General features: G+C 51.8%; 2 protein-coding genes across 5 annotated transcripts; both read right to left on the bottom strand.

The window, feature by feature from the left end:
- Positions 1-447: 447 nt before the first annotated feature.
- ATF6B (activating transcription factor 6 beta) lies at positions 448-13,115 on the bottom strand. Of its 2 annotated transcripts, none has more exons than XM_039465538.2 (18): positions 12,991-13,115; positions 12,537-12,616; positions 12,355-12,433; positions 12,016-12,107; positions 11,047-11,182; positions 6,197-6,282; positions 5,930-6,065; positions 5,712-5,843; positions 5,082-5,215; positions 3,898-4,083; positions 3,719-3,810; positions 3,057-3,230; positions 2,733-2,840; positions 2,472-2,553; positions 2,199-2,263; positions 1,874-1,985; positions 1,667-1,751; positions 448-1,150 (listed from the first exon to the last, which is right to left on the bottom strand). In XM_039465538.2, exons 1-18 carry the CDS (start codon positions 13,094-13,096, stop codon positions 921-923), a joined length of 2,115 nt encoding a protein of 704 aa, XP_039321472.1. In that variant the 5' UTR covers positions 13,097-13,115; the 3' UTR covers positions 448-920. The 2 variants fall into 2 exon arrangements, with proteins under 2 accessions (XP_039321472.1, XP_039321469.1); XM_039465535.2 differs by having other exon boundaries at positions 2,199-2,266; positions 12,991-13,111.
- Positions 13,116-13,583: 468 nt separating this feature from the next.
- On the bottom strand, positions 13,584-15,175 carry FKBPL (FKBP prolyl isomerase like). Of its 3 annotated transcripts, none has more exons than XM_003944316.3 (2): positions 14,962-15,175; positions 13,584-14,720 (listed from the first exon to the last, which is right to left on the bottom strand). In XM_003944316.3, the coding sequence occupies exon 2, from the start codon at positions 14,644-14,646 to the stop codon at positions 13,606-13,608; it is 1,041 nt and encodes a 346-aa protein (XP_003944365.1). In that variant the 5' UTR covers positions 14,647-14,720; positions 14,962-15,175; the 3' UTR covers positions 13,584-13,605. The 3 variants fall into 3 exon arrangements, with proteins under 3 accessions (XP_003944365.1, XP_010330542.1, XP_010330540.2); XM_010332240.2 differs by having other exon boundaries at positions 15,043-15,175; XM_010332238.3 differs by lacking the exon at positions 14,962-15,175 and adding an exon at positions 14,807-14,886.
- Positions 15,176-18,197: the final 3,022 nt, after the last annotated feature.

Here is an 18,197-nt window from a genome sequence, read left to right as displayed (position 1 = left end):
CTTAGAGAATATCCTACCACATCCCCCTTCCCTTCCAAATATTACCCCTTCTTCACCGAGGCCCCTCCTTCCCGGGCTCCGGGCCTCTGGCCCCAGCCCCTGTTGTTTGTTGGAGCTGCTCGTCCTGGACAGCAAGATGAGGGAGAGAACCTGCTCGAGAGCAGGAGACCCAGAGGCTGCTGACCCTGAAGGGCGTGGGGCCCCATCTTTCCTGTTGACTCAGACACATTCCACGGATGTGTATCCTCCAGTCTGTCACGCCATGGGACATCACTGCTAGACACAGATATACCCCAGAGTTGCAGGGGCGGGGGCAAGGGGTTGACATGCGGTCTGTGACCCCGCACCAGAGCCAGCTATGTCTTCAGTGTTTGCTTCTTTGATGCTGGCCCTGGAGAAATCACTTTCCCCCAAACTCCCCATCATGAGCCAGGAAGGCAGCCACTGTTCCTTCAACTCCCTTCAAGTTGTTTATTTAACAATAAAAAAGAAGAAATGCACGCACATAAACCTGTACTCCCCCCGCCACCCTCCCCCCTTACTCCCGGTAACTAGCTCCAAAATGCAAAAACTTCCCTTGTCCCACCTGGGGACTAAATTCCCACCTCCACCTACCAAAACAGAGCAACAAAATAAAGAGTATGCAGCAGCCCACCACCCACCCACAACTGAACCTCACACAATCCCCTCAAAGAAAGAATCCAGGACTGGGGGTTCATAGGAATGAGAGGAGCCCTGTATTCTGAAAAGGGACGAGAAGAGAGGTGAACACCCCCACCTCAAATAAGTGCTTAACTCCCATACCCCGTCTTTCCTTTACCAATTGCCCCAAGCCTGGGGATCAGGGAAATTTGAAACAGTGCCACCTGGCCACCCAGTACCCCCTCCCCCCAGTTCTAAGTCAGTGTGAATGGCAAAGGTCAGGGATGATTGAGGTAGAGGGGCTGGTGAGAGGCCTGGTGGGCCTGGCTGGCTGCAGAGGCTGGCAAGGGGCCACCTGTGGCATTGCCCGGGGCGGGGGACGGCTGTTTTCGGAGCGAGGGGGGCACCGTGGAGGTCTTGATGTGGATCACCCTGGTGTCCATGACCTCACACTCGATCTGCATCATCTCCTCATAGTCCCCCGGGGCCCCACGGCCTGACAAGGTCTCTGTGAGAAGAGGAGAGTTAAGGAAGAAAAGATGCGGAGGCAAACAGGGATTGGAGGGAGGAGGGGAGGAGGTTGGAAAGGCAGAGGTGAGCAGAGAGGAAAGGAAAGGGCAGTAGTGAAGAGGCAGATCCACAGCGGGAGTTAAACGGGATGGCAGGGGCAGAGCGTGGTGCAGGGACAAGGAGAGGGGTAGGAAAATAAAAGGACATTGATGAATGTAGGGGTCATCGAGAAGGAGAAGACAGCAAGAGAAAAAAAGGAAGTGAGAGTCTAGCAGGTTCCTGACCTACCCGCCTCTGCCCAGCCATCCACCCAAGCACCAGGGAAGGACCCTCACCCCCGTCCCCGTTCCAAAGGCTCCTGCATGTTGCTCTTCCCTCCACCCACTTCCTGCTGCCTCTCACCTGTGGGTCTAGCAGCTCTCTGGATGCCTTGCTCCTCTCCCCCTTCCCCCTCAGCTCCCAGGCTGGATCTCCCTATTAGAACTGCCCCCATACCCAGCAGGGAAAGAGTTACCATTGGGGGCCATGGCAGGCATCACCAGAGACATCTTGGGCCGGGAGGTCTTGTTGTGGCTGATGGCTGGGAGCAGCAGGTGATCCTGGGGAACAGAGGGGCCAGGCCGGGAGGGTGGAAGGAAAGAGGCCCACTCCGCACCCTCCCACTGAAGACGAACTGCGGGGAACCTGGGGTGACAGAGATGGGCTGGCAGGAGAAACTCACCCTTCGGAAAGAGACAACATAAAATGTGTCTTCCCGCCGGTCAATTGCATCCAAGAACGCTGGCTGTGAACGGTCTGGGTGGCGATATAGCTGCAGTTGGCCCACAGAATCCCTAGGCAGGTGAGGAAATAGGATTTGAGGGAAACTAAGGCCAGTGCTGTTTCTACCAGGGAAGAGGATAGGATTGAGAGAAGACAAGAGACCCCTGGTGGAGAAGGGAGGTATAATCCCACTGGTGACAGTGATGACAGGCACAGGACAACTACTGGGGGTACAGCTCTTGAGAGTAGAATCTCACTTACTAAGCACCCCACCCCACACTCACCTTTCTGGGGGTCCAGGGGGTTGGATGGGGACTGCCTTAACTGGAGGTGACTTCCGTGGCTGAGACTTCTGGAAGGAGAAGTATCTAAGGATTCGGAGAGGGTGAAGGGAAAAGGGAAAGAGCCCTGGAAGCTGATGCCACCTCACACTCGACCCTCACTTCCTTCACACGATCTCTCTAACTTCCGCAGTGAGATGCCCACTAGAAACCCCCACACAAGACATTTAGCCCTTATCTTCAAGTGGCCTTCCTTGAACCAGCCACCCGCCCTACCTGTCTCTCCTGGGCCTTCTGAGGGATCTTCCGCCGGCCTCTCTGGTGGCGCTGGACCCAGCCACTGAGCTCGTCAGCAAGCCTGGGGAAGCGGAGGAGGCTCAGGACCTCCATGCCAGGCCAAGATTCCCAGTCTCCTTGCCCACCCACAGGAGTGAGGAGAGGACAGGGAGCGCCACACTTCAGTATGCAGGCCAGCCGGGCTGACTGCGGAGACCCTTGGGAGGACAGGGGAGGATGCCCCAGCCATGAGTCCCACACCTCAGGGACTCGGTTCGGTTGAAATGCCGGCAATCAGAGGAGAGGAAGAGCTGGTCTAGGTCTCTCAGTAGTAACTCCTTGGTGCCCCCAGGGAAGGCTGTCAGGTTCCTGGAGTGAGGCAGGAAGCAGGCAACACTTGGAGACTGCCCAGCACTCCCACATCAACGAAGAAGGCAACAAAGGCAAGAGAAAGCTTTGGGTCCCCGCCCCGCCCCCCGACCCCGCCACCCCCCCACCCCCCCACTCCCCCACCCCCCCCACTGAAAGCAGGGAGACGAATAACTCATACCCTTAAAGGAGGAGGGGTCCTCTCTCGCTCCTCACCTGAAACTGGGCTGGTCTGCGGGGCTGGGCTGGGGCTCTTCAGGGCCATGGGAGGACCCCTGGAGAGGTTCAACTCCGTGAACTGGCTCTGAGAACTCCAGCAAGTGTCTCCGGGGTCGAGGCTCCCCCTTGTTCACCCGAGGAGAGACGGGAGCTGAAGGAGGCTCACTGATGCTGTGGATGAAGAGGGACAGAGCACAATGAAGAATTCCACCGGTATCAAGTGTCTAGTTAAGAATAAGGGCTCTGCAGAGGGACTGCTTGAGTTGCAGTCTGTTTTACAAGCCTGAGTCTCTGCCTCTGTAAGACGGGAATAAGGATGGTCCCTACGTACGAAAAGAGAATGTATCGCCTAGAGACTAGAACTCAGTAAGCATTTAGTGGTCACTATTTCTTTTTTTTCCCACACACACATTTGCACACATGCACACACCCCCCACCCCCGCCATAGTCACTATTTCTACCAACATTAACACCAACGCCTACTCTCCACTGGAGAAATAATGGAGCAGGAGGGGCTGGCTAGACACACCATCAATGCCAAGGACACCAGAACTGTTTGTGTATAAGCAGAAGGAAATGGCCTGGGCCAAAGCAGGCAGCCAGGAGGCTGTAAGGTGGGCTCCACCTGGAAGGTTCTGGTGAAGCAAGGAGGGTCTCACCTGACAGGTCCAAAGTTGAAGGCGATGAAGAGAAGGAAGACCATGATGCAGACCACCTTCCTGTTTCCAGTTCCTAACTTGAGCTCGCTGTTCTAAGGTACAGAGAGAGAGACAAGAAAGAGGGAATCATCCCAAGGAAGCTGTGTTCCTGTGGGTCTCCCAGGGAAGCCTGGTCTTACTTCAGCCAGCAGGGCCTCCAGCCGCCGCCGGAGGGCAGCATTCTCCCGGCGGAGCTGCTGGTTGTCAGCCAGTACTGCCTGCAGCCGAGCCTCCAGCCCCTGCAGATACTCTTTCTTCTTTCTCCGGGACTGGCAGGCTGACTCCCTGTTCTTGATCATTCGCTGCTGCCGCTTCAGCAGCTTTGCCTAGGCACCCAGAAGGCCGAAAAAGAGAAGGACAGATGAGTTGGAGAGGGGCACTATGCTTCCAAACCCTGGGGGATGATTTACCCAAAGCCCACAGGGCCACTCCCTTGCCTGCCTGACCCACCTACACAGCCAGCTTTTTCCTCTCCACTCAAACATTCTAGGGAAGGGGCCCTTCTCTCAAACATATCCTGCTACTGCTTGCTCCTCAGAGGTGGGAAAAGTTAGAGCGCAGGAAGAACTCTGTCCATACCAGTGGAAACTTTTTTTTTAAAGATGCAGGGTCTTGCTATGTTGCCCAGGCTGGAGTGCAGTGACTATTCACAGGCATGATCCCACTACTGATCAGCATGGGAGTTTTGACCTCCTCCATTTCTGACCTGGGCTGGTTCACCCCTCCTTAGGCAATCTGGTGGTCCCCTGCTCCCAGGAGGTTACCATATTGATGCCGAACTTATTTCGGACACCCGATCGGCATAGTGCATTACAGCCCAGAACTCCTGGGCTCAAGGGATCCTCCAGCCTCAGCCTCCCGAATAGCTGGGACTACAGGCACGCGCCACTGTGCCCATCAAAAACTCTTTCCTTGGTAAGTCTTTCTTCCTGTCACCCCACATTTGCAGGGCTCAAAGTTTAACTGTTATACTGCCTATGCAGTTTATCTGATTTTCCCCTAGGAGGCTGCCTCCCTCCCCAACTAAGGCCACAAACATAGTTGTATAGTATAGTATGACTTCCCTGCCTTTAACTTACAGAGACCAACCCCATTTCTCCATCTGCAGTCACAGCAAACCTAAAGGACCCTAAAACTACACGGAGTTGATACTCATAATAGAAATAGGAGTCCATTCTGACCCCCCAGAATGATCTAATGGATCCGCTTCCTCACTTTTTGGTCCAGGGTCTCAACTCCCTCCTCATCCCAAAGTTGTCTCCACAACAGACTTCCCTCTTCCCTTCCCACCACTCGCACTACTCCTCTCCTCCCCAACACTTACATCCACTTCAGGAGGGCAGGAGTTGCCAGGCATAGGAGCAGGAACGATGCTCTTCCTCTCGGGCCGTGGAAGAGAGGGAGCCGGCCCTTCAGGCTGGACTCGAATAGCACCCTGGATGAGGACAACTGGGGACACTGGGGCAAGTGAGCAGAGAAGGTCAGAGGGCTATGTGCTGGGTGGGGTCCTTGTGCCCACGCCCACACCAGAGCACCCAAGGGTTGGGAGCCGCAGTGGCTGCGAGCTCCCTGACAAGGTCAATCCAGCCTGCCTCCTTTTCTTTTTTTAAAAAAATTAATTAATTTTAATTTTGGATTTTTTTGTTTGTTTTTTGTTTTTGAGATGAAGTCTCGCTCTGTCACCCAGGCTGGAGTGCAATCTCAGCTCATTGCAACCTCCGTCTCCTGGGTTCAAGTGATTCGTCTGCCTCAGCCTCCCAAGTAGCTGGGATTACAGGCACCTGCCACCATGCCCCGCTAATTTTTGTATTTTTAGTAGAGACAAGGTTTCGTCACGTTGGCCAGGCTGGTCTTGAACCCCTGATCTTGGGTGATCCACCCATCTTGGCCTCCCAAAGTGTTGGGATTACAGGTGTGAACCACCACGCCCAGCCCTTTTCTCCTTCTTCAATACCTGGGGGTGGCTGGACGAGAGGCTGCAGAAGAACAGTGGTGCTGGGAGGCACAGTTCTGGGTGGCATCGGGACGGTGGTTAGCACCACAGGTTTGGGCTGCAGTGGCGGCTTCCGGGTGGGCAGGGCTTTCCCTGAAGGAAGGTGAGAGAAAGGAATAAGAAATGTCGGGACCACAGGTCTCTCACTAGGGATCCCAAGTGTCAGGAGGCCCCATTACCTGAGGAGCCATCAGGGGATGGGCCCATGCTGATCTGGACAGCTCCAAGTGAGGGGGCTGGGACATCCCACAGGAGGCACCCTGAAGGGGATGGGGACTCTGTCTTCACTTCCAGGACCTCCTCTCCTATAAAAGCCTATGTGGGGCATTCCAGAGATGTGTTAGCCAGGAGGAGTGTTGAGGAGAAGGAGCTGAAGAGAAAGCTCTCATACCTCTGGGTCAGGAGGAACTCACTGCAGCACCTGGAGGGAGGAAGTTGGTGCTCACCTGGCTGGAGGAGTCGGCTGAGAGCAGGGAGGCCTCAGAGTTGATGGAGGAACATGGAGAGACAGGTTCTATCTTGGTCTGGACATCTGTGGGAGGCAGGATGAGGCAAAAGCTGGATATCAAGTAAACACTGAAGGGTTAAGAGCGTTGAGATGGGGAAATGGGTCCTTTCTCTTTGAATCTAAAAATATAACTCTTCTGGCCCTAGACTGCGGTCCATCCAGGAGGGGAAGCCACAGAGCTGCTCATCTCCTGGCTCTTCATCCTGCTCTTCACCTGGTGCTTCCCTTTCTCCTTCAGTGGCTCCTCGAATTTTTCTCATCCCTGCTCAGCGATCCTCGAGGCTGTCTTTGCCCTTCTGCTTTTCCCTCTTTCTTGGTCACAGAACTCATCTATTCACCTAGAACGGGCCTGGGCGGCGGGGAGTGGGGGGGTTCTCCAGCATTCTCATGGCCCAAATTCCTATCTTGCTGGATTTCTACCTCATCCTGGCCCAATGCATCTCCATGCTGACAACTGCCAAGTCTGCATCTCCACCCGGCTGCTCACCTGCACCAGATCCTGACTTCCAAGCTGCCCGCTGGTCCCTTCCATTCTCATGCCTCACCAGTCACCCAAATCTAACTGGCCCTAAGTGAGGCTTCCTGATTGTTCCTTCACACAAGTTTTCCTCCCAGGCACCAAACAGCAAAGCATCAGTCACCTCTGAGCCTTCATGGCCTCCATTACATCTGCCTTTATGACTTGTTGATAGCTCCACTAAAAAAAAAAAAAAGGCCGGGCGCGGTGGTTCACGCCTGTAATCCCAGCACTTTGGGAGGCCGAGGCGGGTGGATCACGAGGTCAAGAGATCGAGACCACCCTGATCAACATGGTGAAACCCCGTCTCTACTAAAAATACAAAACATTAGTTGGGCATGGTGGCGCATGCCTGTAATCCCAGCTACTCAGGAGGCTGAGGCAGGAGAATTGCCTGAACCCAGGAGGCGGAGGTTGCGGTGAGCCGAGATTGCGCCATTGCACTCCAGCCTGGGTAACAAGAGCGAAACTCTGTCTCAAAAAAAAAAAAAAAAAAAAAAAAAAAAAAAAAGGGAGGTCCTATGTAGGTGAAATAAAATCCTTCTGAGAGCCAGATTCAGCCCACAGGTCAACAGTCCACCACTGCCTCTGGTCCATACCATTCACTTTGGTACTGAATTATATGATCACTAAGATTGCTTTTTTTTTTTTTTTTTTTTTTTTTTTTTGAGATGGAGTTTAGCTCTTGTTACCCAGGCTGGAGTGCAATGGCGCGATCTTGGCTCACCGCAACCTCCGCCTCCTGGGTTCAGGCAATTCTCCTGCCTCAGCCTCCTGAGTAGCTGGGATTACAGGCACGCGCCACCATGCCCAGCTAATGTTTTGTATTTTTAGTAGAGACGGGGTTTCACCATGTTGACCAGGATGGTCTCGATCTCTCGATCTCATGATCCACCCGCCTCGGCCTCCCAAAGTGCTGGGATTACAGGCTTGAGCCACCGCGCCTGGCCAAGATTGCTTTTTAAAAGTTCAACTTATATTTTTGAATAGATAATATTGTCTTGACACAAATTCCAAAGGAACAAAGGAAAATTAAGTGGAAAAAAAAAAATCTTCCCTTCCTTGTCCTCCGGCCACTCAGATTCCCTGCACAGAGGTAACTAACCACTATTAAAACTATTTAATCATGGTAGAGCATGGTGGCTCACACCTGTAATCCCAGCACTTTGGGAGGCCGACAGCTGATACAGGTGGATTGCTTGAAGCCAAGAGTTCAACACCAGCCTGAACAACATGGCAAAACCCTGTCTCTACCCAAAAAAAAAAAAAAAATAGCCAGGCCTGGTGATGTGTGCCTATAGTCCCAGCTACCTAGGGGGCTGAGGCAGGAGAATCGCTTAAACCCAGGAAACGGATGTTGCAGTGAGCAGAGACCACACCACTGCACTCCAGCCTGGGTGACCGGGCAAGACTCTGTCTCAAAATAAAAAAGGAACTATTAAACCATGATGTATTACAACCCTCACAAAACTCCAAAAGAAAGGACTACGCCTCATGCTCATTGAAGTGATGGGTAAAGTACAGGCCCTTAAAAAATACCTAAGTATGGAGGAGAATCTAATTCTAATAACACTCCTATGCAAAGTCACCAACAATCTTTTCGCTGCTAATGGTATTTCAATCCTTACTTTGTGCGTCTTTTTTAAAAATAACATTTATTAATCTGCTGGATATAAACTGTTTGTCCCTCCAAATCCACTCTCCATCCCTCCCTGCTCTGCTCTGAGATCATGGAAGAACCTGAATGGACTGCATCAGTGGGTTCCCTAGTTGGAGTTCAGCCAGTGAGAGATGGTGCCAGGAGATCCAGAAGGTACTATGAAATCAACAATCAACATGTTGGCCAGGTGCAGTGGCTCACATCTGTAATTCCAGCACTTTGGGAGACCAAGGCAGGCAGATCATCTGAGGTCAGGAGTTCAAGACTAGCCTGACCAATGTGGAGAAACCCCTGTCTCTACTAAAAGTACAAAATTCGGCTGGGTGCGATAGCTCACACCTGTAATCCCAGCACTTTGGAAGGCTGAGGAGGGCGAATCACGAGGTCAGGAGTTTGAGACCAGCCTGGCCAACACGGTAAAACCCGTCTCTACTAAAAATACAAAAAATTATCTGGGCATAGTGGCGGGCACCTGTAATCCCAGCTACTCAGGAGGTTGAAGCAGGAGAATCGCTTGAACCCAGGAGGCAGAGGTTGCAGTGAGCCAAGATTACGCCACTGCACTCCAGCCTGGGCAACAGAATGAGACTCTGTCTCAAAAAAAAAAAAAATTACAAAATTAGCTGGGCGTGGTGGCGCACGTCTGTAATCCCAGCTACTCAGGAAGCTGAGGCAGGAAAATCGCTTGAACCTAGGAGGTGGAGGTTGCGGTGAGCCGAGATCATGCCGCTGCACTCCAGCCTGGACAACAAGAGCAAAACTCCATCTCCATGGGGTGGAGGGCTAGGGGAGGGATAGCATTAGGAGAAATACCTAATGTAGATGACCGGGTGATGGATGCAGCAAACCACCATGGCACGTGTATACCTATGTAACAAACCTGCCTGCTCTGCACATGTACCCCAGAACTTAAAGCATCATGAAAAATAAATTAAAAACAAAACTAAATCTCAAAAATAACAATAATCAACATGTGCATCACTGAATGCATCGTCTTCCCTGACCAGAAAGCTCCTGCTTTTGCAGCCTCCATCCAGTGAACAGTAACATCACCCACCCGCAGCCACCCTAGCCACAAGCCTCTTTGACTCTGACCTCTCTCCAGTGTCCAGGAGGTCACCACAACTCATCTATTCCACTTCATTCTTTCTCAAGTCTGCTTTCTTCATGACATCCGAGTATCTTACTCGATTAACTGCATGAGCCTCTTCCCTGGTCCTCTTACCTCTGGCCCTGCCCCTCGGCAACCCATTCTCTCCTCTGCCACTAGAATCATCTTCCTCATCATATTGCTTCCCTGCTTAATTCTTCAAAGGCCCCCCCTACCCACAGGATAAAAGCTAACAGCCCCTCAGCAGGGCTCCCACCTGGCCCTGTAGCCTCTGTAGTTCCACACCACTCCCCATATCCTTCTTACTCCCACTCTGAAGAAATGCAGGCTCCTCACACACAAGTCAACCCCCACACTGTCCTCCTGGTTAATTTCTATGTGTCCTTTAAAACTCTTGGGAAACCCTTCATACAGGAGCATGACCCAGATCCAGCCCCAATTTGGATGAAACGTCCCCTCTTATGAGCTTTCATAGTACCTTCTAGTAATTTTGTTGTTGTTGTTGTTGTTGTTTTTGTTTTTTTTTGTTGAGACGGGAGTTTTGCTCTTGTCACCCAGGCTGGAGTGCAATGGCGCGATCTCGGCTCACCGCAACCTCCGCCTCCTGGGTTCAGGCAATTCTCCTGCCTCAGCCTACTGAGTAGCTGGGACTACAGGCACGCGCCACCATGCCCAGTTGATTTTTTGTATTTTTAGTAGAGACGGGGTTTCACCATGTTGACCAGGTTGGTCTCGATCTCTCGACCTTGTGATCCACCTGCCTTGGCCTCCCAAAGTGCTGGGATTACAGGCTTGAGCCACCGCGCCCGGCGCTTTCTAGTAATTTTTATCCTAAAATGACCACACTTGTATTGACTGATATTTGTCTTTCTCCCATTACTAAATCACAGGGTTGAAAGTCAGCATGTTGGTCAAGTCTTGTTCATCTTTGCATTCCCAGTACTGTTCTGTGCTCAGAATCTGGCATAAAGTATTTACTCAATAAATATTTCTTTTTTAAAATTATTCTACCTCAGATATCCTCATATCAATAAACATTTACTAAATAAACAGCTATGAGTAAATTTGGGAACACTTTAAAACTAGAACGAATAATGTTAATTGTAGAATCTCAGAGTTTAATATATGGTTCAAGACCAGCCCGGCCAACGTGGTGTGTTTAAAAATGTTTATAAGAAAATGTTGGGTGGTGGGAATCACACAGAAAAATGTGCCCTAAACTGTTCACAAGTATTTAAAAAGTAAGCTGAGCGGCAAGACAAAATACTAGGAACAAGAAAAAGAGAGAAAAATAATCTCCATCTCCTCAGCACAGCACTGCCGTTGCTGGGGTTCCCTGAAATGTTTCCTTCCCCTCCCGCCTTCCCCCTGGTCACCCGCCATTTCCCCTCCCCACCTGTCCCGTTGCCTGCACTTCCCCTCCATCTACACACACACACACACACACACATACACATTCTCCCTTGGTAAAGCCGAGGGTTGGGGACAGGCTGTTATTACCTGAGGAATCATCAGAGATGAGGCCTACATTGATCTGGACGGTTTCAAACGAGGATGCTGGGTCATCTCCCAGGAGACAGAGTGGGGGTGCCAAGGATTCTGTCTTCACGTGGAGCACCTCTCCTACCCCAAGAGCCTGAGAGTTGGGGTAGGGCAGGGGGGCAGAAAAAAGGGCCAAAAACAAGGGAGATGTTGAGAGTAAGAGCAAGAACAAAAGCTTCACAAGTTTAAGGTTTACAAACCATCAGTTTCTTGACATTCTGATCTGAATGGTTCTGAGCATCTCCCTAACCTGTTCATTCTTTCTACTTTATTTCTGGGAGAACTGATGAAGTTTCATGATTTCAGACATGGCCTTAGAGTGGACAATTTGGGGAAGAACAGTTTCAGAATTCTCAGCAGTTAATAACTCTCTTCTTCCCAGCCCGATACAACTCTGTATATTAAAAAGACCCCAGATCAGGCATGGTGGCTCACACCTGGTAATCCCAGCACTTTGGGGTGCCAAGGTGAGAGAATCACTTGAGCTCAGGAGTTTAAGACCATTCTGGGCAACACAGGAAGACCCCATTTTTACAAACAATAATTTAAAAAGTTAGCCAGGCATGGTGGCATGTGCCTGTGGTCCCAGCTACTCCGGAGGCTGAGGCAGGTGGATCACATGAGCTCAGGAGGTCAAGGCTAGAGTCAGCCATGACCACGTCCCTCCATGGCTGAGAGAGGGAGGCCCTATCAAAAAAACAAACAAACCCCCCCCCCACACACACACATCTTCACTGCTAAATAACCAAAGGGGATGTGGAAAATGAGGATACTAAGGAAATGGTAAGGTGGTAGAAGGCCCCCCACACCTCACACACCTCATGACTCACAGCACACAAATCATTTAAATCATCGCCGTCACCCATGGGTGAAGGGAATGAAGCAGAGTCCCTACCACAGACAGCAGGAGGAATGTGGCTCTCTCACCTGGCTGGAGGATTCTGTGGAGAGATGTGATGATTCCGAGCTGAGGGAGGAGGAAGAGCAGGGGGAAGATGGCTCAGACTTCACCTGAAGATCTGGAGGAAAGGGGGTTAGAAGTTATCGGGAAGCAGAGCTTGAGAAGAGTCCAAAAAGCGCCCAAGGACATGTGGGTGGCGATTCCCCCACCGCAGCAAGGGAGAAGAAACAAAAAGAGGGCATTGAAGGAGAGAAGATAGGCACTTACGGAGAGGTGGGGGGATACAGGAAACTACGCAGTTTCTGGGAAACTCTGGGAAGATGAGGGTTTCTGGAAAGCCGAGGGAACCACAGAGACTACCTTACCTGGAAAGATGGGCAGGAGTTCCCATGGGGGCTCAGGGGGGCTGACATCCATCCCCGCGTCCAGGGAACTGCCGTCAAACTGAATAAGGGAGGATGTAAGAGGGCAGGAGTATGAGAAAGTAGAGGTGACTGGGCTCACTTTCCACCCACCAAGGGTTAGAGAAAGGCTGGGGACACAATACCGGGACATCCTGCTCCGGGCAACGGAAGAGCTGCGTCTGCTCCTCGGCCACTTCATCTAGGCCAGAATACAAGGTGCTGTCTGCAAGGAATGCTGAGTGTCATGGGGGTCGTCCGGTGCGCCCAGCCTACAGATCGCACACAAGTCCTCACCCCATCCCTCATTGGCTCGGCTCGGCCAGACCCACCGCCCGCCCACTTGAAAAGTGATACAACCGGAGCGCTTCAGCCCCTCCTTCCCCGACCCCGGAACAACTCGACGTTCCCTCAGGGAGCAGAGATCTTCCCCGACTTCTGTATCCCCTTAATGCACGAGCCCCCTGCTCCGCCCTCCTTCAGATGGCGGATTCCGTATTTGCCCAGCCTTCCTCTTTAGGCCTCCGCTTCCTTCCCATGTGCCTCAGGGACTCAGTTTGCCATAGCCCTCTCCCCTCCCCGGGGCCTCATTCCGCAGACCCCAGTCCTCCGGGCTCAGCAGGTTGTCGGTGAAGAAACGCGTCGGGTCCGCAATCTCACTGAGGAGCATCAGCTCCGCCATCTTTCCCCCCCACCCCCCAACCATGAGACGGTTCCCAAGGCCCGCCTCCCCCCATCGTCAACTAATCAGTTGACTCTTTTAAAAAAGGGGGGCGTCCGGGAAGCTCTACCGACCAGTAAGAGACCTGGGTGCTGAGCACGTGAATCAACAGACGCGGATGGCTGTGTGGGCGGACCCAATGGGAGCACCGCAGCCGGAAGTAACTTCCAGGTAGTGCCGGACCGCCAAGCGCATGCGCCAAACAGCCCCGGCGATAAAGAGCCTGGGAGATGTAGTACCCAGTATTCCTAGTATTAAGGTCCACCATCTCCCCCGGCCAGTAGTAAGTTTAATTTAGACAGCTTCTGTGTGTCTTCGGAGACGGATAAGCTCCTCAAAAGGGGCGCACTGGGACCACTGTTACGTCCCCTAGGAAGCCAAAAGCTGAGAATGGGATATGGGCAGAAACCCTTCCTCTGGCCCCCCCAACCCCAAATCTCACAGTACAGACGACAATTCACAAGTTCCTGTCTCTTTTAAGGTTTAACTTTTAATCAGCCAAACATCTTGCGCAGACCCTGAGCCAGCCCTGCATCCTGTTTCTTCCCCTGAATGACCACCTTTCCCAGTTCTTCCTGGGCTGCCCTGTTTTTGGGGTCTATGGCCAGCACCTTCTTGAGGTCAGCAGTTGCTTTTTCCAGGTTCCCAAGTGCAGCCTGGGCAACCCCCCTTCGGTATAAGGCCTTTAAATGGCCAGGCTCCCTCTCCAACACCCGGTCACAGCTCTGGGCTGCCAACTGAGGCTGCCCTAGCAACAACTGACAGGCAGCCAGATTGGCATGAAGGACAGTTCGTTCTGGAGGGCCAGGTGGTGGTAAAGTCAGCAGCAGCCGAAGAGCCCGTCCATAGCATCGGGCAGCTCCTTCAGGGTTCCCAGCTCGAAATAGTTCTGTGCCCCTTGCACGTTCTTCCTTGGCCAGGGCTTCCTTCTCGCTAGTCTCCAGCTCCCAGGAGTCCCGGCCTTGAGTGAAGGAGGCCAGTGTGAGCCTGACAGGAGGTCCAGAGTGCCCAGGCAGCTGAAGCTCTGCTTCCTCACCTTGACACATGGACTCCAAGCATTTTTCTATGAGCTCCCCCCAAGTTTCCTCCCTCCACGGCCCTACGCCCATAGTTAGCTCTGTCCAGCCCTCTGGCGGCCCTGATCCGAAACGAAACCCCGAAGCCAGTACCCGGCAGCAGGAGCCTAGTTTGGGTTTGTCCAAGCCATGGCCACGGATTATGATCTTCTTGACAAAACTCCCATCGGGACAGTACCAGAGATCAGAAGCTTGAAGGGCCTCTGACATCTGCCCGGTTGATCCATGAGACTTACGAGAGTCTCCTTCACGTTCAGCAACCAGTTTTTCAGTTCCCTGAGTATTCTCTAGAATTTGGCTGGCTGAATCTGGGCTTACTCCCAGCTCAAGGGTTTCGGTAGGAGGCTGCTGACTAATCTGAGTAACTGAATCAAGGTTCTCCCGGGGGTTCTTTTCCCACTGTTGTTCCGGCTGAGAGGTGTCCTTTTCTCCAATTGTACTGACTGGTGGCGTCTCCATTTGGATGCCTGGTCCCTTCCACCGTGGGCGAACAGTTTTGGTCAGAACGGGATAGATCAAGTTCAGGTCAGCACCTGAAAAGAAAACCAAACAATGGTAATTGCAGTGTTTTTATTTACACCCCCTTGCTCGTTCTTTCCCATCCTTCTGAGACCCAGACCCTTAGTCCTGAAAGTCCTCAGTTTTGCTTTCCTCCAAAAATCTGCTCGGGCTTCCCCGTTCCACCCATTCATAATTTAGAACTATAAATTCCACAATTCCCTGCGGTTAAGGTAGCCACGCCAACTACGGACACCCGGCTGGGTCAGTAAGTACCTGCGCGGCCAAGTCCCTAACATGATGGCAGGGGGAGCCAGGCCATTCGAATCACCTCTCCTTCCAAAGCTAAATGCTTACTGAATACTGCTCTCGGAGCCTTGCCCAGTGCAGAGAGCGCAGCCGGAGCAAGGCGGGGGACAGGGCTGACGGGCGGAACAACTGGGAGTGACACTTGCAACCCTGGAGTCTGCGAGACTCCCCATCTAGTCAAATTCCTGGCAGCCAATCGGAAGGAGGAAGGAATCTGGTCAGCCCGCCTATTGAGCGTGACGTCATTTCCTCCGCAACCGCGAAGCTCCAGGCCTTAGCAACTGAGCTAGCCCAGAGCAACCGAACTAGGCAGAATCGAACAGAATTTGGCGAGGTCGGGCTGGCCAAAGTGGGCCAACTTGGTGAGACCTTGGCTCTACTGAAAATACAAAAATAGGACTGGCGCGGTGGCCCACGTCTGTGATCCCAGCACTCTGGGAGGCCGAGGCAGGCGGCTCACCTGAGGTCGGGAGTTCGAAACCAACCTGCCCGACATGGAGAAACCCCCGTCTCTACTAAAAATGCAAAAATTAGCCAGGCGCATGCCTGTAATCCCAGTTACTCAGGAAGGCTGAGGCTGGAGAATGGCCTGAATCCGGGAGCCGGAGGCTGCAGTGAGCCAAGATCGCGCCATTGCACTCCAGCCTGGGCAACAAGAGAAAAACTCCGTCTCAAAAAACAAAACAAAACAAAAAAAAACAACAACAAAAATTAGCCGGGCGCCTGTAATCCCAGCTCTTCGGGATGCTGAGACAGGAGACTCGCTTGAACCCGGGAGGTGGAGGTTGCAGTGAGCCGAGATCGCTCCATTGCACGCCGGCCTGGACGACTGAGCGAAAACTCCATCTCAAAAAAAAAAAAAAAAAAAAAAAAAAAAAAAAAAAAAAAAGAAAGCAAGAAAAGAAAGAAAAGGCGCAGTGGCTCACGCCTGTAATTCCAACACTTTGGGAGGCCGAGGTGGGCAGATCACTTGAGGCCAGGAGTTCAAAACCAGCCTGGCCAACACGGTGAAACCCCATCTCTACTAAAAATACAAAAATTAGCCGGGCGCGGTGGCTAAAGCCTGTAATCCCAGCACTTTGGGAGGCCGAGGCGGGTGGATCACAAGGTCAAGAGATCGAGACCATCCTGGTCAACATGGTGAAACCCCATCTATACTAAAAATACAGAAAATTAGCTGGACATGGTGGCGCGTGCCTGTAATCCCAGCTACTCAGGAGGCTGAGGTAGGAGAATTGCTTGAACCCAGGAGGCGGAGGTTGCGGTGAGCCGAGATCACGCCATTGCACTCCAGCCTGGGTAACAAGAGCGAAACTCTGTCTCAACAACAACAACAACAACAACAACAACAACAAATTAGCCGGGCATGGTGGGGTGTGCCTGTAATCCCAACTACTAGGGGGAATAAGGCAGGAGGATTTGTCGAACCTGGGAGGCAGAGGTTGCAGTGAGCCAAGATCGGGCTACTGCACTCCAGCCTGAGCAACAGAGCAAGACTTCATCTCAAAAAAAATAAAATAAAATGTCCGGGCTCGGTGGCTCACGCCTGTAATCCCAGCACTTTGGGAGGCCGAGGCCGGTAGATCACAAGGTCAAGAGATCGAGACCATCCTGGCCAACATGGTGAAACTCTGTCTCTACTAAAAATACAAACATTAGCTGGGGGTGGTGGCACGCACCTGTAGTCCCAGCTACTCGGGAAGCTGAGGCAGACGAATCGCCTGAACCCACAAAACAGAGGCTGCAGTGAGCCGAGATTGTGCCACTGCACTGCAGGCTGGGCCACAGAGTAAGACTCTGTCTCAAAAATAAATAAACAAAAAATAATTAAAATAAGTAAATAGAGATGGGGTCCTGCTATGTTTTCCAGGCTGGTCTCAAACTCCTGGCCTCAAGCGAGCCTCCCAAAGTGCTGGGATTATAGGTGTGAGCCATCACACCCAGCAATGAACCAATGAGATTATTCTAGAATCTCATCCCATTGTCTTCTCCCCTGGCTCTATGCCCCTTTAGTGTGTCCTACATTTTGCATGTATAACTGGTGTAACCTGTTCCACTGGGTGTAGCAGGTGCTCTTCCTCCTAATAAAACATCAATTGTGAATCAGTCTTGCTTGTCCAGCCACCTACACAGCTTGGGCTACCACAGTTCTCCAGGGAAGAAGAATCTCATTCTGAGTACCTCACTTTGGCTCTGTCTTCAGTTTGTTCTCACCATTGTGCCTCAGACTATCAAAACCATGCCAAGACAGCTAGGAAGGGAGATAGTTTGTGTCAAAACAGTCCTCTCCGGCTAGGTGTGGTGGCTCACGCCTGTAATCCAAGCACTTTGGAGGCCAAGGCGGGCGGATCACCTGAGGTCAGGAGTTGAAGACCAGCCTGACCAACATGGTGAAACCCCGTCTTAAAAAAAATAAAAAAGATAAAACAGTCCTCTCCCTGTTTTGAGTTGATCCTCAGATCACTAACCTAGACTTCTTTTTCTTTTCTTCTTTTTTCTTTTTCTTTTTCTTTTTTCTTTTTTTTCTTTTTTTTTTGAGACTCTTGGCCGGGTGCAGTGGCTCACGCCTGTAATCCCAACACTTTGGGAGGCCAAGGCAGGCGGATCACCTGAGGTTGGGAGTTCGAGACCAGCCTAACATGGAGAAACCCCTTGGTGACTTTTCTTTCTTAAGTGTTTTTTAGCTGAGTTCTGAGTCAAAGTAACCACCCCTCATAGCTAACTACACTGATTCTTAGAATCCCTGGAATCCCACTGAAAATTAATCCATCTCTTCTCTCTCCTATGTTTTTATTTTCTTTTGAAATGGAGTCTCACTGTGTCTCCCAGGCTGGAATGCAATAGTGCCATCTCAGCTTACTGCAACCTCCGCCTCCCAGGTTCAAACAATTCTCCTGCCTCAGCCTCCCAAGTAGCTGGGATGAAAGGCACCTGCCACCATGCCTGGCTGATTCTTGTATTTTTAGTGGAGATGCGTTTTCACCCTGTTGGTCAGGCTGGTCTCGAACTCCTGACCAGAGGTGATCCACCCACCTCCATCTCCCAAAATGCTGAGATTATAGGCATGAGCCACCACACCAAGGCAGGTGGATCACTTGAGGTCAGGAGTTCAAGACCAGCCTGGCAAACTGATGAAACCCTGTCTCTACTAAAAATACAAAAATTAGCTGGGCGTGGTGACACATGCTGGTAGTCCCAGCTAC

Source organism: Saimiri boliviensis, chromosome 4 (assembly GCF_048565385.1).
Source record: "Saimiri boliviensis isolate mSaiBol1 chromosome 4, mSaiBol1.pri, whole genome shotgun sequence".
Lineage (NCBI taxonomy): Eukaryota > Metazoa > Chordata > Mammalia > Primates > Cebidae > Saimiri > Saimiri boliviensis.
This window is presented reverse-complemented; position numbering and strand designations above follow the sequence as displayed.

Excerpts from the sequence above, each read along its gene's own strand:
- FKBPL (XM_010332238.3), bottom strand. The coding sequence starts at position 14,879 with ATGAATGGGTGGAACGGGGAAGCCCGAGCAGATTTTTGGAGGAAAGCA. Across the intron at positions 14,721-14,806 it reads GAGGACTTTCAGGACTAAGG|GTGCTGACCTGAACTTGATC; the intron begins GTCTGGGTCTCA and ends TTTTCTTTTCAG.
- ATF6B (XM_039465535.2), bottom strand. The coding sequence starts at position 13,096 with ATGGTTGGGGGGTGGGGGGGAAAGATGGCGGAGCTGATGCTCCTCAGT. Across the intron at positions 3,231-3,718 it reads TTCAACTTTGGACCTGTCAG|CATCAGTGAGCCTCCTTCAG; the intron begins GTGAGACCCTCC and ends CTTCATCCACAG. Across the intron at positions 2,841-3,056 it reads GCAGACCAGCCCAGTTTCAG|GAACCTGACAGCCTTCCCTG; the intron begins GTGAGGAGCGAG and ends GCCTCACTCCAG.